General features: G+C 52.3%; 1 protein-coding gene across 3 annotated transcripts in view; it reads right to left on the bottom strand.

Annotated features, from left to right (window-relative positions):
* Positions 1–16,271, bottom strand: part of LIMD1 (LIM domain containing 1) — an 84,014-nt gene extending 67,743 nt beyond the window's left edge. For all 3 annotated transcript variants that reach the window (XR_014822946.1, XR_014822947.1, XM_021068638.2), the window contains exon 1: positions 14,177–16,271. Coding sequence is in view for 1 of the 3 variants with exons in the window: in XM_021068638.2 (XP_020924297.1) it covers positions 14,177–15,569 (1,393 nt within the window). In the remaining 2 variants the exon portion in view is untranslated. The remainder of the gene's footprint in view (positions 1–14,176) is intronic.
* Between the last annotated feature and the right edge of the window lie 1,708 nt (positions 16,272–17,979).

The raw sequence follows: 17,979 nt of genomic DNA, 5'->3' as shown, positions 1-17,979 counted from the left end.
TTTGGTTGTTTGGCCATGTCCATGGCATGTAGAAGTTCCCAGGCCAGGGCTCAAACCCGCACCACAGCAACGACCTGCGCCAATGCAGTGAAAGCACCAGATCCTCAAGCCAGTGCACCACAACAGAATTTCCAAGACTGATTTTAGTGATATATTTTACTTAGCTCAATGTATCCAAAGTATTCTCTTCTAAACATATAATCAATATAAAAATATTAATGAGCTATTTTACTTTTTCCCCCATGCCAAGACTTTAAAATCAGAGTGTATGTCACACATAGCCTATCTCAATTCAAACCGCCACCTCATAAAGTGTTTAGTAGCCTCCTGTGGCTGTGACTCCCGTGCTGGGCGGGACAGATATATACTAATTACTTTAGTCCTCATAACAACTATAGCCACATCTTCCTGGTGGGGAAACTGAGGCACGGGATGTTGAGGAGTCTGCCCAGGGCGGATCCAGTGTCTACAGTCTTATAAGGCTTTTCATTCCCACAAACAGCTCCTCACATTCTGATTCTTCAGTATAATATGAATGTCTTCTCTGACAAGAAAACTCCAGGTTTACAGCCCAGCTTCACCTGCCACCAGCCATGTCACCCAAGTGTCCACTCAGACAAACCAGGCATCCCAACCTCTTCAGGCCCCCTGCCCCTCAGCTACCCAAGACACCTTCCGCCCACTGGGGAAGCTCATCCAAATACGTGGTCAGGGTCGGGGATGCGGACGGCCTGTTCAGCATACCTGCCTCCCCAGCACGTGAGTGTGGGCTGCGACCACAGGAGGAACATCCCCCTCACAGAGCTGCCGCTCAGGAGGGGGTCAGGGATGATCCCCTTCCCTCCACTGACCAGAGCGTCTACCACTGTTCAAGTACTTACAAAGCATCTGCTGTGCACCAGGCACTGCCCTGGGCCCTGCTGAATCCCTAGAACAGACCCCTCACATTCTAGCTGGGGGCTCCGCAGTCAGTGTGGCACAAAGGAAAGCCTGCGAATCCTAATCCAGTTCCTTATAGACGGTAGGCGCTTCATAATGGCTGTTGAGGGAATATACTATTTGGGCTTGGACCTGAGAGTGGGGAGGGACAGAGGTGGGGGGAGGGTCTGGCTAGGACTAGGGAGGGGTAAGTGAGGGTTCCCATCCACAACCCCGGCTTCAGGACTGCAGAGCTCCACCCGGCCAAGCAACACAGGAAACCACCCAGAGACGCACGCGGGTTCCACGCTGCTCAACTAAAATCCCCTTCTCAGCAAAATGTGGCCTCGTCTCACGTATGCCCTGGGGAACAGGCCCTCTCCAGGCTTATAGACTAGCACACCTGCCACCAGCCATGTCACCCAAGGCCTTGCCCAATAAGCTCATCCTTCAACTCAGATGGGTTGTCATGGTCTGACAGATAACAGCACAGGGCATCATAGCTACCACTGGGCAAAAGTGACAGAGAAACTGTGTCTGCAGCATCCACTGCATCTCAGCCCGCTGGCACCATAACCAAAACATTTCGATTTTTTTACTCTGATTGCATAACATTACAAATACACACTGTGATTCATTCATTCAAGAAATACTTCACGAGTAATGTCCATAGACCAGGTCCTGTGTTTTGCATTTTGAATCTTATCACTAATTCACTGTTTGGTTTTATTTCCTCACTTATTTCTTTTCGGTTGTTTTTTTGTTTTGTTTTGGCAGAACCCTCAGCATATGGAAGCTCCAGGCCAGAGGCTGAATCTGAGCCACAGCTGTAGCAACACTAGATCCTTAACCCACTGGGGCAGGCTGGGGATTGAACCTACACCCCTGCAGAGACAATACTGGATCCTTAACCTGATGCACCACAGTAGGAACTCCTTACTTTCCTTATTTCTTAAGAGCTGCTTTAGAGCTTCAATTTTTTCCCCCCAAAGAATGTAGTTCTGGTGTTATGAGTGAGGCTGATGATGACCAAGAACTTTTGGTGGGAGAGGGCATTTCGGAGTCACCTTTGCTGGACATGATCTCACAAATGGACCTGACAGGCCAACTGGGAGAAATGCCCGCCACCAACACCCGCTGGCCTGCTGCCCAGGGTGTGTCCCTTAACACACGTGTTTTTCATGCCCTCCCCACCCCAGGCTTCTTCATTTGGTTGCTGGCTCCTCTGCAAGCCAAGAACGGACCAGCTCCCATTCAAATGATGCACACATGCCCCGCACTCCCACAGTGTCTGAAGTAGGTCCTGCCTCTGAACACCGTCACCCTCAAAGCCAGGAGTGTCCTCCCAGGCAAAAGCCCTGAATCCAAAAGGGCCTCTAGAGGCTCAGAGCACAGGAAATTCAGAAACAGAATTAGAAGGAGTACAGGACTTCCAGTCCCTGTGGAGCGAGGAGACGGAGGGCAGCAAAGTGAAGCAGGGCGTCTAAACCAGAACAGTCCACAGGCACCCCAGGCAGGCCGGTGTCTTGCTGTGCCTGCTGCCAGCATGTTCCATGGGACATGACTCTGTCAGCAAACGCCCTGGAGCCCAGCTCTGAAATCCATCTCTCTCTAAATCCATGCCCTTACTGCACCGTCAGGGAGCAATGCGAACCAAGGAGGGGGACAGAGGAACAGAACAGGTGCTGTTTCAGCAGATGGGAAGCCTCTCCCTGCTCCCTGGGGCCAGCCCTGAGTGTCATGTGAACAACTCGGTTCCACCCTGTGGAAAGGAAACCATAAGCTCAGCTGACAGAGAGGTTCAGGAGAACAGGGAAGCCACCAGTACGGCTCTCAACAGCAAAAGGCAAATCTGCTGCCATCTCATCAAGCTGAGGTGACCATCACCTGCAGGCAGGCCCAGAGCCTGCTGGGATGTGCATTCGTCCCGACTCAGGGCCTGCATTATAAGCTGGGCACCTTGTCCACAAGGTCCTGAATACCTGGGTCCCTACAACTCCCAGGATCAGCTGCAGGGCAGACCCACACTAAAGACCCCTTCTCTTGAATGACAGACAGCATCATGACAGGCTTCTAGAACTTTCTATAATGTTACAAATACACGCAAGGAGGAAGGGAGGTAGAGGCCCTAATATGCTCCTGACCAACCTCCAGTAACCGGGAGTAACCGGACCATACTCTCCTGGGACATGTGGAGACAAATCACAGAACAAAACAGATGAGGGAAGAGCTTGGCCATGTCTAAACCCGTGGCTCTTGAAATTTAAAAATAACCTGGCTGTGGATCCTAAAGTATTCCCTTGGAAACGCTCAGGCAGCAAGTCTCCAGCCTTCCAGCGTGACCCTGAGATTCTGTGTCCAGCTGGTTTCCCTGGGAGGGGACAGATGAAAAACAAAACCTGAAGTAGATATAAATATTTGCTGGCAAGTACTACCCTGCAGTTGCCACGCCTTGGAAATTTTGGAGGCCTGTTTTGTTTGAGGGTAAGGTTTCTATTCAGTTTGCCAGATGGACTCTGAGCATAGTTGCATCCAATATTTGGTTTTAAGCATCTCCGTGCACAGCCTGGGGTTGATACTGACCCTGAGACCAAGGCATCCTGGCTGTCCCCAAGGAAAGTGTAGGCTGGCACATCCCTGTCCTTGCCCATAACACTCGGGGGTGTCCTCGGGCACCCCCGGGGGCATGGCCCGCTCGTCCTAACCCATGCCCTTCAGGGGAACAGGGAGAGTCAAGGGCCTGAGGGGTAGTGGGAAGGGAAGTCAAGGCCACGTATGTGCCTCTGAGCCTCATGGTTTCATCTCTGCTGGGCAGGGAGAGGCTGGGAGGAGCACGGGCTTCCAGCCCAAAGAGGAACCTGGGTGCACTGTGGCTGCAGGAGTGGGATCCGGCCCTCCAGCCAGCTCAGCCTGCCTTCCTCACTGCTCCACCAGTGCAGGGGGAGAACTCAAGCCTGACCTGCTCCTGGCTACAACACCCGCCAAAGTCCCTCTGTCACAAAGCCACTGTGCCCCCAGGCACTGAGACACAGTACAGCAGAGCAGTCAGGATCCTGGACTCAGCAAAGATCCTCGGTAAATATATTGGGCAGTTTACTTAACTTCTGTATACCTCAGTTTCCCCATCTGTGAAATGGGAATAATACATTAGGGATGTTGGAAGGATTAAAGAAGTTAATACAAGTGAGATGAGAAAGCAAAGCATCTGGCACAGAGCAACACGCTCAACAAATTTTAGCAAAACTATCTCAGAGCCATAACCCTAGCTAAAAATCCCTTCCTCTTCCCCTCAACACCCTAACTGAAACCCATCTATTTCTTCTACAGATATTCACCAAACCCCCACTTTGTAGGGCCCTGTACTGTCAAGGCCACTGTCTCATGTCCAGTGACTAAGCCTGAGACCTAGAACAGCCAAGGCCACCACAGGAGCCGTCACAGGTGTCCTGGGACTTGTCAGCAAAAACAAGGTCACTGAGCCCCAGGGCCAGTGCTTGGACCCCAAGTTTAATTAGAATGAGAGCCTCAAAAGGCTCTAGGGTGGGTGACCCCTGTAACACCAGGGGCTCCCCATGCATGGTTGTTTCCTCGAGGAGATCTTCTGTGCTTCCTGATGGCACTTTCATCGGACACACGCCACAAAGCAAACTGGACTCTAGTTAGTAAACGCTTCCCCATCTGGCCAAAGAGCCTAGAACCACACACACTATGCATCCTGCATCAGCACAGGCTCTGGCCACTACCCCAGACTGGACACTTTCTGCAGAAAATCTTTTTTTTTTTTTTTTTTGTCTTTTTGCCATTTCTTGGGCAGCTCCCGTGGCATACGGAGGTTCCCAGGCTAGGGGTCGAATCGGAGCTGTAGCTGCCAGCCTACGCCAGAGCCACAGCAATGCAGGATCCGAGCCGCATCTGCGACCTACACCACAGCTCACAGCAATGCCAGATCGTTAACCCACTGAGCAAGGGCATGGATCGAACCCGCAACCTCATTGTTCCTAGTTGGATTCGTTAATCACTGCGCCACGATGGGAACTCCTTCTGCAGAAAATCTTAACACTGATTATTCTAAGGATGGCAGCCATGTCCATGACTCCCAGTTCTTGTTTTGAAGACTATCTAAGGTACAAATGATTACCACTTACCACTGAAAATGTAACTGTAACTAAACAAAGAAACGAAGAAGTTGGGTTTTAATTCTGTGGAGGCCTGGAAGGGTAAAGGGATGCTAGGCCGCTCAGCCCTCAGCCTCTCTGGGCCCTCGCCACTGTGGACGGTGCTGCCGTCCAGTGCTCTGTCACTTGGTCAGCTAAAATCCAAGCATCTGATGACACCCAAAGCCACAGCCTCAGAACTTCAGGCTGGGAAGAGTCCCCAGAGATGGCCCTGGCTCAGCAGAGAGGAAGAGCGGAGACCCCATATCACATCAGGGTTGCTGGCAGGCTCCAGCCCAGAACATCTTGTGGCCTCACTCCCAAAGGCACGCCTTCCTTCCACAGTCCTTCTCCTAGGCGGGAGCCATGGACCAACAGACATAAAGGAACATAGCTTTTTTAAAAAATCCCTGGCGAAAACGGTCCTGTCAAAAGGTCAGTTTGATACTCTAGATTAGGAACCGAAAAAGCAGGAGGATTAGATGGAAAAAAGAAGACATTTTTTCCTGGTCACAAAGGAACAGAGCAGAAACATCCCGAGGAGGGAGGACCTTAGAAAGACAACCTGATGGGATGAGGCAGCTGCCGTGAGAAAGTGATGTCAGGACTGCCTAGGGCTATGGCTGGAGACCCGCCACCTGAGTGGGTAGGCAGGGGGCAGCATGGCGCTGGCCAGGGGACGTGGGCTGGGGAACAGCAAGGGTCCTGTGACAGGAAGGAACTCCATAAGCTCAGGGACCAGCAAAGAGGCTGGTGTGACAGGAGCCCGTGATCATGGCGGGGCTGGGGTGCATGGCCCGAGGGCAGCCTGAGACCAGGGTGAGAGATGTCCTCTAAGTGCAAGGGCTGAGTTGGACCCTCTAGCATCCTCCCAACTCCAGTGCTAAGAACACAGCGGAGACTGGACACGTGCATGTGCCTTGCTGACCTGCAGACCCAGTTAACAGATAAACCACTCTGGATGACCTTGGAAGCCTGGACCCAGTGGGTCCAAATTATGGGACCATGTCTCCACAGGGCATGTGGGCCAAAGTTCCCATACTTGGTCATGCCAGCTCCTCAGAGCCAGAGGGTTAATGATCTTCGGCCACCTTCACTACTTCAGCGCTTTGCTGCAATGCCTGATATTTGGGGGAAAGCAGGACCTCTGGGGTGCACAGAGGCCTGTGTCTGAAATTCTGGAGGGGCCACCCTTCTACAGAATTGACCCACATTGTTTCCTTTTATATGCAAAAAGGCTCTGAAAAATCACCCTCAATTTTTCATTCAAGACTGCATTTAAGGAGTTCCCATCCTGGCTCAGTGGTAACAAACCTGACTAGTATTCATGAGGATGTGGGTTCAATCCCTTGCCTCGCTCAGCGGGTTAAGGATCTGGCATTGCCTTGAGCTGTGGTGTAAGTTTTAGATGTGGCTCCGATTCGAACCCTAGCCTGGGAACTTTCATATACCAAAAGTATTTTTTTTTGGCTGCACCTGTGGCATGTGAACGTTCCCAGGCCAGGGATCAAACCCATGCCATGGTGGTAACCTGAGCCACAGCAGTGATCCTAAGGCCCAGGTCCTTAACCTGCTAAGCCACCAGGGAACTCCCTTAGGTCCCATATTTCAAGCATCTGTTGCTAATAAAGTCAGGTAAGAGGTGTTTAAAAGTGCATTAAGACAACGTGCAGCTCAGTGTCTAAGAGACTGTCAGATGGGAAGGAGCAGATAAGACATTTATGGGTTCCTTGTTTAGACTGCTTATTTAACCTCCTGTATTGCCAGTAAAATGAAATCAGGTGTGACAGGCTCCCTGTCAGGGCCATTCCCAGGAGGAGTCACACCTGTTCTCAGGCTCCCAGGCTAAGGCAGGTCTGCCATGGCAGTTTTCTGGATTCAGAAAATGTCCACCCAAGACAGTAGAGCGAAAGGTAGAGCCAGGGACCTCTCTCTTCATGCAGGTGGGGCAGGGCCCCTCCATCCACTTGCTGGGTGTCAGACCCTGGAACTAGCTTCTTCTTGCCTCCCCACCCCACTCGTGTCGAAAGAGTGTGGTTTTCTTTTTGGTGGCACCAGCAGTGACTGGTCCCCCAGACCCACCCACATCAGGGAGGGAAGGCACCAGGGACTTCGGGTCGAGTCCTGAACACAGGGAGGAAGGTATGGAAAGGGCAGGGAGCCCAAGGATGCCCTTGCAGCAGTTAGGTGAGGGTGATGCTGGAAAGGGGAACAGAGATCCATTTCAGCCCCAAAAGACCACCTTGTTCTATGTCATGAGCAGCCAGAGGCCCCGCCGGAGAGGCAGCAGCACCACTCACACCTGTGTGGTCCTGAGCACTTCACAGCCTTGGTCTCTCAAGTGGAAACAGAGAATAATGGAGTCTGGCTGTGAAGGTTAAATGCAGGCACTCAACACACGTCACTATGATTAAAATCATGGCCAAGGTCACATTGAACGGGATCTTATCTGCCTGGGAAGGGGAGATGTGGTGGACACTGCAATGCACGGCCTGGATCTCGCTTCCCTGAGCAGCCGTGGCCCAGCTGCTGGGGGCGCAGTCGAGGGGTCCTCACCTTCAGCCCCTTCGGGCACTGCCCCAACTATACACAGTCGCCTCGCCGACTCACCCCCAGCCTAAGACAGCCCACAGCGGAGTGTGAGGCCAGGCTGTCTCACCCCAACTCGGGACAGGTCTGAAGGGCTTTTCCAGCTTCTGAGCTCCCTCGGGGTTGGCCCAGACTTGTCAGGCCCGCATTGCCACTTGGGCTTCTCCTCTGCCCACTCCTGCTTCCCCCCTCTCCCTCTGCAGGTTCAGCCCCTACAGCATCCCCTAATAAGTCCTCTGCACACTAGACAGTCTGGGAGTCAGCTTCCCAGGAAACCCAGCCTGTGAGACAGGTGGTTTATTTGTGTCCTTCTTCCTCAGAAAGGGAGGAGATGACCAGTGTGAGAAGGACAGATAGCAACCGCGGAGGAAAAGGTAGGAAGGATTAAACAAGAGGCAGGGCCTCCTCACCTCCCCTGCAGTGAAAACCATAGGATAGAAACAACCGCACAGCAACAGGCGGCATCTTCCAAGAGCAACGTCCAGGGAGGTGGAAACCCAACACCGTTCTCTGAGCAGCATCAAGAGTTTGTCCTGAATTCTATCCTCAAGGACAGAAAGATACAAAGAGGCCACAGAGGAACAAGAGAGGAGGATGAGGGGGAAGAAATACCTGCATGGGACCAAAATGTCTCAAACCCACAAAGACCTGGCCATGGAAATTGCCAGAAGAGTTCTCAGTGATGAGCTGATCAATAACTACCCATCGAGGTATCTTCAGACCCAAGTGTCCTTCCAGGTGGCAGCAGGGATTCATGAGCTCTTCACACAAGGCCAAATACCCATTATTTGGGGCCTAAGTGACACCAACCCAGCATCGACTTTGCTTTGCTTCTGGCTGGAACTACACTGACTCTGATGTGACTGTTACATCACCTGGATTCTCTCTGGCAAGCACCCTGATAAACAGACATTCTTCTATCTGGAAGTAAAATGTTATCATTACTTAATAAATATAGTGTGTCAGACAGACAAAATCTTTCACATAGCACCAGATCTAGAGAAGAGAAAGGCACCTGCCTATGTGAGCCCCTCAGCTGGCCCGGCCATCTGGTCATCTCGTACCATGGATGAAGGAGGAAGCCTGAAGGGACCAGGGCCTGCAGCAGGGCTGGGCCACAAACTGATGGCCTCAGAGGAGAGATGTCCCGGGCAGGCCCTCTCCTATATGGTGGGCAGTGGGTCTCATCACAAACTCCATGGAGGGCAGCTAGGCAACATTTCAAGGGCTCAAAGCCCCCAGCCATGTAATCCACCCCCAACCCCAGGAGTTTGTCACTCGGCTAGGCTTGCACCTTGTAGCTGGCCCCTTCTGAAGTCCACCACGAGGCTGCTTACGTGACCCAGGACACATCCACACGGGGTGACACTGAGCCAACTCAACGGGTGCTGATGTAGAACAGCTGCCAAGACACACTGCTCAGGGGGAAAGGCAAAGCTCAGGGGGAAAGGCAAAGAGCAGCAGACAGCAGGCCACTGCTGAGGCGGACAGAGAGACACATCACACCCGGATGCTTGGCTATGAACAGGGGTGGGAAGGAGGGCAATTTTTCACTCTATGGGTTTTTGTATCTTTTTCTTCTTTCTCTTTTTAGGGCCGTACCTGCAGCATATGGAAGTTCCCAGACTAGGAGCTGAATTGGAGCTACAGCTGCCAGCCTAGGCCACAGTCATGGCAATGCCAAATCTGAGCCCCATCTGCAACTTATGCTGCAGCTTGTGGCACCACCAGATCCTTAACTCACTGAGCAAGGCCAGGGATTGAACCTGCATCCTCATGGACACTGTCAGGTTCTTTACCCACCGAGCCACAGTGGGAACTCCTGTTTTTGTCTTTTGAATTTTCTTCCTGTGAATGTAATGCTAAGTTAAAAAAAAAAAAAAAAAGAGTTCCCTGGTGGCTAAGCAGATTAAGAATCTGACATCATCACTACCGTGGCACAGGCTCAATTCCTGGTCTGGGAACTTGCACATGCTACAAGTGTGGCCAAAATTTAAAAAAAAAATTAAATAAGAGTCCCTCTATATGAAATTTCTGGAGTAGGTTAAAGGCAGAAGAACGCAGATCAGTGACTGCCAGGGGCAGGGAGAGAAGAGATGGGTTAATGCGGAGCAAGTGCTTTATGGGTATGGGCTTCCTTTGAGGGTGATGAAAATGTTTTGGAATACGACAGAGGTGGTGTTCGCACAACATGGTGAATGCACTAAATGCCACTATTACTTTTTAAATGATTATTTATATGAAATTCACTTAAGAAAAAAAAGAACCCTAAAAATAAATAAGTCAAAAAAGAGAGTTTTCACATTTGTGCTTGGGAGGCCGTTGGGCAGTGCTGGTGAGAAAACAAGGCTGAACTGGGGGGCTCAGAGCCCAGCTACACCAGTCCCCGCTGTGAGACCAGTGATAAGTCCTCTAACCTCCCTCAGCTTCAGTTTCCTCGATGGTGAGATGGGCCTCCTAGGGTTAAAGGAGTAAACTAAATAGTGTCCAGCACAGTGCCTGGCACAGCTCAGGCCCCCAGGCCTCTGCTCCCGCTGTCTGCCCTGCTAAGAATGCCCTTTCCTGGGGCAAACCCTGGCTTCACACCTTTGCCTCCTCAAAGCCTGACTCACTTTCTCCATGGGATCTTCCGATGACCACCTGATTTGCAACCAGAAACTTCCAGAGTTCCCTTGTGGTGCAGTGGGTTAAGGAGCTGGCAAGACTGCTGTGGCTCAGGTCACTGCTATGGTATAGGTTCAATACCCAGCCTGGGAACTTCCACATGCTTCAGGCAAGGCCAAAACAAAACAAAACAAAGCAAGACAGGGGAGTTCTCTTCGTGGCTCAGCAGTTAATGAACCTGACTAGGATCCAAGAGGATGCAGGTTCGATCCCTAGCCCCGCTCAGTGGGTTAAGGCTGGCACTGCCATGAGCTGAGGTGTAGGTCGCAGACACAGTTCAGATCTGTTGTTGCTATGGCTGTGGTGTAGGCCAGCAGCTGTAGCTTCAATTCGACCCTTTGGGAACTTCCATATGCTGCGGGTCCATCCCTTAAAAAAAAAAAAAAAAAAAAAAAGCCAACAGAAACTGCCACTCCCTGCCCCGCGGCTCCACCTTCTCCTCTATTGCTCTTCCTTTTACTTGCTTATTTATTTGGTTCATCTCCTGTCTTCCTCTACTGCACTGTCTGATTCGGGGAAGCAGGAGTTTCTGTCTCATTCATTATGTACCATAAGGCCCATGATAGGTAGGTGCTCAATAAATCCAGGTTGAATGAATGGGCAGTGTTAGCTAATATCTCTGCTCTGATCTGGGAGGGAGGGGAGAAAAGAAATAGGTGAGAGGAAGTAAGAGGTACAAACATTCCAGGTGCAAAATAAATGACTCATGGGTATGAAATGTACAGTGTGGGAATATAGTCAGTAACTACGTAACATCTTTGTATGGTGATATATTGTAACTGGACTTACCGTGGTGACCAGTTTGAAATGTACAGAAATATTCAATCACTATGTTGTGTAATAGGAACTAACATAGTGTTGTAGGTGAATTAGACTTCAAAAACAGACTCATAGAAAAAAAGATTAGGAGTTTCTGTCGTGGCTCAGCAGAAACGAAGCTGACTAGCATCCATGAGGACACAGGTTTGATCCCGGGTGTCACTCAGTGGGTTAAGGATGCAGTGTTGCCATGAGCTGTGGTGTAAGTCACAGATGTGGCTTGGGCTCAGATCCCCCGTTGCTGTGGCTGTGGTGCAGGCCGGCAGCTACAGCTCCAATTAGACCCCTAGCCTGGGAACCTCCATATGCCTTGGGTGCAGCCCTAAAAAAAAGAAAAGAAAAAGAGATCAGATTTGTGGCTTCTGGAGGCAGGGAGCAGGGAGTAGGACAAGGGTAACTGGAAGAAAGCAATGAAAGGTATAAACTTCCTTTTTTTTTTTTTTTTTTTTTTTGTCCTTTTGCCATTTCTTGGGCAGCTCCCACGGCATATGGAGGTTCCCAGGCTAGAGGTCAAATCAGAGCTGTAGTAGCCACCGGCCTATGCCAGAGCCACAGCAACACAGGATCCGAGCCGTGTCTGCCATCCACAGCACAGCTCACGGCAACGCCAGATCCTTAACCCACTAAGCAAGGCCAGGGATCGAACCCGCAACCTCACAGTTCCTAGTTGGATTTGTTAACCACAGAGCCACGATGGGAACTACTAAACTTCTTTAATAGATGCAAATTATAGCCTTTGGAATGGATAAGCAATGGGATCCTGCTGTACAGCACTGGGAAGTACATTTAATCACTTATGATGGAGCATGATAATGTGAGAAAAAAGAATGTATACATGTATGTGTGACTGGGTCACCACGCTGTACAGTAGAAAATTGACAGAACACTGTAAACCAGTTATAATGGAAAAAAATAAAAATCATTATTAAAAAAAGGCATAAACTTCCAGTTTTTTTTTTTTTTTTTTTTTTTTTGTCTTTTGTCTTTTTGTTGTTGTTGTTGTTGCTATTTCTTGGGCCGCTCCCGCAGCATATGGAGGTTCCCAGGCTAGGGGTTGAATCGGAGCCGTAGCCACCGGCCTACACCAGAGCCACAGCAACGTGGGATCTGAGCCGCGTCTGCAACCTACACCACAGCTCACGGCAACACCGGATCATTAACCCACTGAGCAAGGGCAGGGACCAAACCCGAAACCTCATGGTTCCTAGTCGGATTCGTTAACCACTGTGCCACGACGGGAACTCCTAAACTTCCAGTTTTAAGACAAATAAGTACTAGGGAGTAATCAAAATCATATAAATAATAACACTGCTGCATGTTGTATATGAAAGTTAAGAGAGTACATCCTAAGAGTTCTCATTACCAGAAGTTTTTTTTTCTCTTTCTCTAATTTGTATCTATATGAGATGATGAGATGTTCACTAAATTTATTGTGATCATCACTTCATGACGGATGTAAGTCAAATCATTACACTGTACACCTTAAACTTATAGAATGCTGTAGGTCAATTATATCTCAATAAAAGTGGAAGAAAGAGAGTTCAACAAACGTTTTAAACTAAAAACCCCACGGTATTTCTAGCTAAGTATCATTCCCAAAGTAGGGGATTTGCAAAGGAGAAGAGCTAAGATGGTGCTACATGCTCTAAAACATAAAGCAGTAAACAGTCACCCTGACCTCTGGCTGCCCTGAGTGGGGTGAGAGCTGTTCCCACGAGACTCTCATGAGAAGCAAGAACACAGCAAAAGCACGAGTGCCTGGGATCTCATCCCTCCAGGCATCTTGGAAAAGAATCATTCGTTCCCACAAAATGGGGCAGGAAAGCACATGCCAGTCACCCTCCTGGTCCAGGGCCTTCCCTGCCCTGACCCCCTCCACTGGGCAGAGCTGCCATCCCAATGGGACACAGCATCCCGGCCTCGCATGGGGAAATCAGGACCCTAATTATGCACATTTCAAAAATGCAAAATCAAAGAAAATAAAACCCACCCTCGGACTTCTAAAAATACACCGTCTTTCTAGTTAGCTCTCCTATGAGCTGGCTGCATCATTCATTACTCAACAAAAGAACAGAGCTGCTTTCTTGCTGCCTCCAAACTCTGTGTGGAGAAAAGAACTGAAGCCTGCAGTCTCCAAGAGTTTGTGGCTTTAAGAAGAGAATAAAGCAAAACCTGCAAGTTGGAGTAAAGCTAGCAAGGAGCATCTTCCATTCTCTTGGAAGCCACGACTATGGGTATAACCTTTCTGCCAGCTGGAACCCAAAAATGCGGGGGCCGAGTTAAAAGGTACCTAGTCCACAGATCCTAAAATTCCCTGAATGTCAGGATCCCCAGGCTGGCTTGTGAAAACGCTGACTGCTGGGCCCTACCCCAAAGTTTCTGCTGCAATAGGTCTGGGGCGGGGTCTGAGAATTTGCATTTCTAACTAGTTCCCAGGCTAAGGGATGCTTTTGGTCTGGACTACACTTTCAAGAACTACTACTCTTGAACAAAATCTTCCACATCAGTGTTTCATCTCCCTCAGCTGCACACAGCACCTGTAGACAGACACATGGTGCGTGCACACGCGCACACACACAGCTGCGGAGGCCCCTGCCCGACCCCTGCTCCTCAAATAGCCAGCCCTGCCTGGCCTAGCCAACAAAGGATGGAATGCAGGGGTACCTGGACCTAAGAGGCCCATTCAAGTCCTGCCTGAGCTAGTCACCATGAGAGGCTCGAAGTCACCCCCAAAACCCGTGAAATCCAAAGTCACCACATTTCCCCCTCTTCGAGATCAGTCATGAGCAATCCTGCCCTTCACACATGGGTAACCCGCAGCTGCACGATCTGCTTTCTGCCTAGGGATGCTTTCAAGTTTCTTTTCAAGTTTCACAAGAAACAGCTGAAAGAGGAAGCCTCCTCCACCCCCACCACAAGAAAAATGGCAGGCCACCCAAGGAGACCTACAGAATCCCTGGTGGGGAGCACCTCCTCCCAAACGCAGGGTCCCTGTCACCCACCACGAGCAACCTCACCAGCCGCTCACTCACCAAAGTAATCGGCCTTCGGATGAGCATCCATCTCACGTTCCAGACGTTGGGTGAGGGCTTCTAATTTCAATTCGGCAGCCGTGGGCCCAAGCTCAGGGCCCGGCACGAGGGTCTGGCAGGGCAGCCTCACCCTGGGGGAACTGGGGCTCTCTGGGAGCACAGACCCCAGGCTGCCATCAGGAGACCAGCCAGGGGGACCTTCTTTACAAGATAACTCAGGCAGGGTGGACATCACTGGGTGGACAAGGCTGGTGGGGCTGAGCTTAGGACCCACGCCAGGGTCTGTGCAGGCAGGCTTGGGACCCAGCCCAGGGACGGCACCCAGCTGCATATTGTCCATGCTGGCTGTCGAGGATGATGGAGCAGAACTAGAAAGGTAAGATTTGGGCCCATCCTGGAACCAGGGTTGAGGGTCCACGGTGGGTTTGGGCATCATGCCTGAAAGGTCACTTGCCACTCCCGAGTTTGTTCTTGGAAGAGCTCCTTGACTGGGGCGGCTGGGGGCCAGGGACGCAGAGAAAGAAGGGGTCCTGGGCTGAGCAGCCCTCAGTAGGGCTCCGTTCTCTGGGCCTGGGGAAGGGAGGCCAGGGCTCACTCGCTGGGAAGAGGCGGTGGTCCAAAGACCTGCTGGCTTCTCACTGCTGCGGCCACCAACACCACCATCAGGGCCGCTCTGCAATGACCTGCTGGAGCTCGGGGAAAGCTGCTGCTGGTACAGATGATCCCTGGAGGGTTTGGACAGGGCTGGCTCGCTCCCTGGGGTGCCAGACCACCCACTTCCTACACTCAGCCTGATGCTGGGGGACACTCCTGGTTCGTCACCCCACTTGGGGCTTGCCAAGGAGAGGTTGTCATAATAGTCTCCGTGGGTGAGGCAGGAAGGATCCTCACAGGGGCCCTGCCGATGGAAAGCAGACATCTCGGAACTCGCCATGCTCTCCTTGGATCCACAGTCCTGGCTACCTTGCCTCACGCCACGGACAGGCGGCCTGGCCTTCTGCTCCTGGGGTGGGTACAAGGGCTGCCCAGCCGTGATGGTGGCGGCTGTCCCAGGAGTCACTGTTGAGACAGCGAGAGGGGGCTTGGCAGCACCATCCGCAGTCAGCTTGCTGCCCACACCAGCTTCCCGGTAGGCCTGTGCGCCCAGGCGGCCCCCGCCATTAACAGGACCTCGGCTCCCCCTGGGCAGGGTCTCCTCCTGCAGGAGCTGTTGCTGCTGCTGGAGGTGGATTTTGGCCATCTTGGTGGCAAACACCCTGCGTGTTTCCTCAAACTCCGGGTTGTTGCCTGCACCCTTGTCCACTCGGAAGAGTCCATCCTTGGAGGCCTCATACATGTTCAGGTCCTCAATGAACTTACTGGCCTCCAGGCCCAGGTCGTCGTACTTATCCATGTTGCAGACCAGTGTCTGGGCCTAGCCCAGGTGCTGGGTATGGAGAGTGTGGAGGAGGGTGGGGTGGGGTGGGGTGCTGGCAAAGAAAAGAGGCTCAAGTCCAGCCCAAGACAGGTAAAGCCTTCCACCTGCCCAGCAGGAGAGTCATGACCCCAGGCCTGTGAGTACAGCCGATGCCGAGGCCTCAAAGCCACTTGGACCAAGTTTGCTTCCAATTCCTTTTCCCCTCGTTGGTGTCCACGTGGGGGCAGCTGGCGGCGCTTCCCTGTCCAAGCTGGCTGTGATTCTCTTCTCTGTTTCAAATCAGAAAAGGAGAAAGAAATAGGGAGGGGAAAAAAAAAAATCACATCCTCCTTAAGCAATCAAACTCAGAAACCCACAACACGGCAGCAACCGCTGGACGGAGCCGGGCTAAAGCCGCTCAGGCGGAGAGTGCAGAAGCCACCAACCAGCCAGGCAGGAGCAAAGACGCGGCGGGCGGGAGGCGCGGGCACGTCCCGGGCGCTCGGTCCTCCGCTGCTTCCCCAGGTGGCGCGGGGCTGAAATCCTGGCCCACGCGGAGAGGGATCGAGGTCCGGGGCACACGGGCCGGCCGGGCCCCGTCAGGAAGTTCTCGGCAGCGGGGCTGGCGGCCTATTGTCCGATGGTGACGGTGGCTAGGCGCGCGCGGGCCGGAGGGCGGCGGGACGCGGAAGTGAGTACGCCGGACGCCGTCCCCGCCGCTCGGTCGCCGGCCGGGCACGTCGCGGGCCTGCGAGGAGGCGGAGGCGGAGGAGGAGGCCGAGGGGCGGGGGCGCCGGCGAGGGGCGGGGTCAGCGCTGGTTGCTCCGGGCGCCGGGGGGCAGGCCCGCGCCTGCCAGGCTGGGGAGCCGGGAGGTGTGTCCCGCAGCCCTCCTTCCCGCTCTCGGTCAAGGGGATGGCGGGGTTTCCAGCTGCCACTGCCGCCCCTCTGCGAGGCCGGGGTCCCATCATCTGGCACCACTTTGCGGAAACCGCTGGTGGGAGGCCTGGAAGGCTCGCGGGGCCCCGAGACGCACCGCTTGTTAAAAGGTCTGCGGAAGTCTGGTGGGCGCGCGCTTCTTGCCCAGCTGTGCCTCAGTTTCCCGGGTGGGAAGCTAACCCCTTGAGCCGCCTCCGCCCGGGAGTGCCAGCCATGGGCTGGCCCAAGGTGCCCTTCGACAGGTAGTGAGACTAAGGCACAGAGGGGGAAGTGTCCAAGATGCCACTGTGACTAGCAAAGCCTGAGTGGGAGCCCAAGTCCTCTGAAAGGGGGTTATAAATCATGACGTGGCCCGGAGCGCGCCTAGCTGAGGTCCTCAGTGAGGCAGTGAAAACACATGATGTGGTGGCTCGTTATTCACGAGGGGATTCCTGACCCCCGCTCGCCTCCCCAGTAGACTCCCACGCAGCTCTGGGGGGCGTCGGGCCTGAATCCTGGGTGCCCTCACTTGGCCCAGCGCTCCCTGCACCACCTCCAAGGGGATCCTGAGAGAGGATCCGAAAGTTTTTATTTCCCAAATAGCCGCCAGCGTGATCCTAAGGCAAATATCAGACCAGTCACTTCCCTCCTACCCACCCTCAGTGCTTACCCGGGACTAGGGTTGAAATCTACCTGTACTAGGCCTTCCTGGCCCTAGTGGCCCCTGCCTCCTGACTGATTTGGGGCTCTTACCCATCTGAGTGCTACTGCAGGAGTTTCCTGCCTTGAATTTTTTCCACTGGCTCATCCTTTCTATCTCTGCTAAAATCACCTGCTCCTAGAGCCCTTCTTTTTCGCCACCTTCTTTATTTCCTGATCACTTCTGATGACTATTCATAATTATTTGTTTAGCTGTTTACATGTGGGTTTTTTGGTGGTTGGGTGGTTTTCCACCTCCATTAGACCATATCTGTATACCCAGTATCTGATGGTTGAATGAGTGAATGAGTGAATTTGTCTGCCAGGGTTGTGACAAGGAACAAATAACAGAATGCACTTGACAGTGCTTTGTACTCTGTAAACCTAAAGCTTGGTTCAGGGGCCAGTAGACTGGAATCACCAGGGAGCTTGTTAAAAATGCAGAATCTGGGAGTTCCTGTCGGGGTTCAGTGGTTAACCAACCCAACTAGTTCCCATGAGGACTCAGGTTTGATCCCTGGCCTTGCTCACGGGGTTAAGGATCAGGCACTGCCATGAGCTGTGGTGTAGGTCACAGACGTGGCTTGGATCCCGAGTTGCTATGGCTGTGGCGTAAGCAGGCAGCTACAGCTCCGATTCAACCCCTAGCCTGGGAACTTGCATATGCCTCGGGTGTGGCCCTTAAAAAAAGACCAAAAAAAAAAAAAAAGGCAGAATCTCAGAGCCCTGCCTCCCTCACCCCAACCTACTGAAGCAGAATCTGCATTTTAAAAAAAATTCCTGTAGTTCCCA

This window comes from Sus scrofa, chromosome 13 (assembly GCF_054392235.1).
Source record: "Sus scrofa isolate SSC_HxYL_T2T_F1_AM1 chromosome 13, Sscrofa_HxYL_maternal_Yorkshire_Landrace_v2.0, whole genome shotgun sequence".
Classification (NCBI taxonomy): domain Eukaryota; kingdom Metazoa; phylum Chordata; class Mammalia; order Artiodactyla; family Suidae; genus Sus; species Sus scrofa.
Note: the sequence above shows the minus strand (reverse complement) of the source record. Positions and strands in the feature narration are given on the sequence as shown.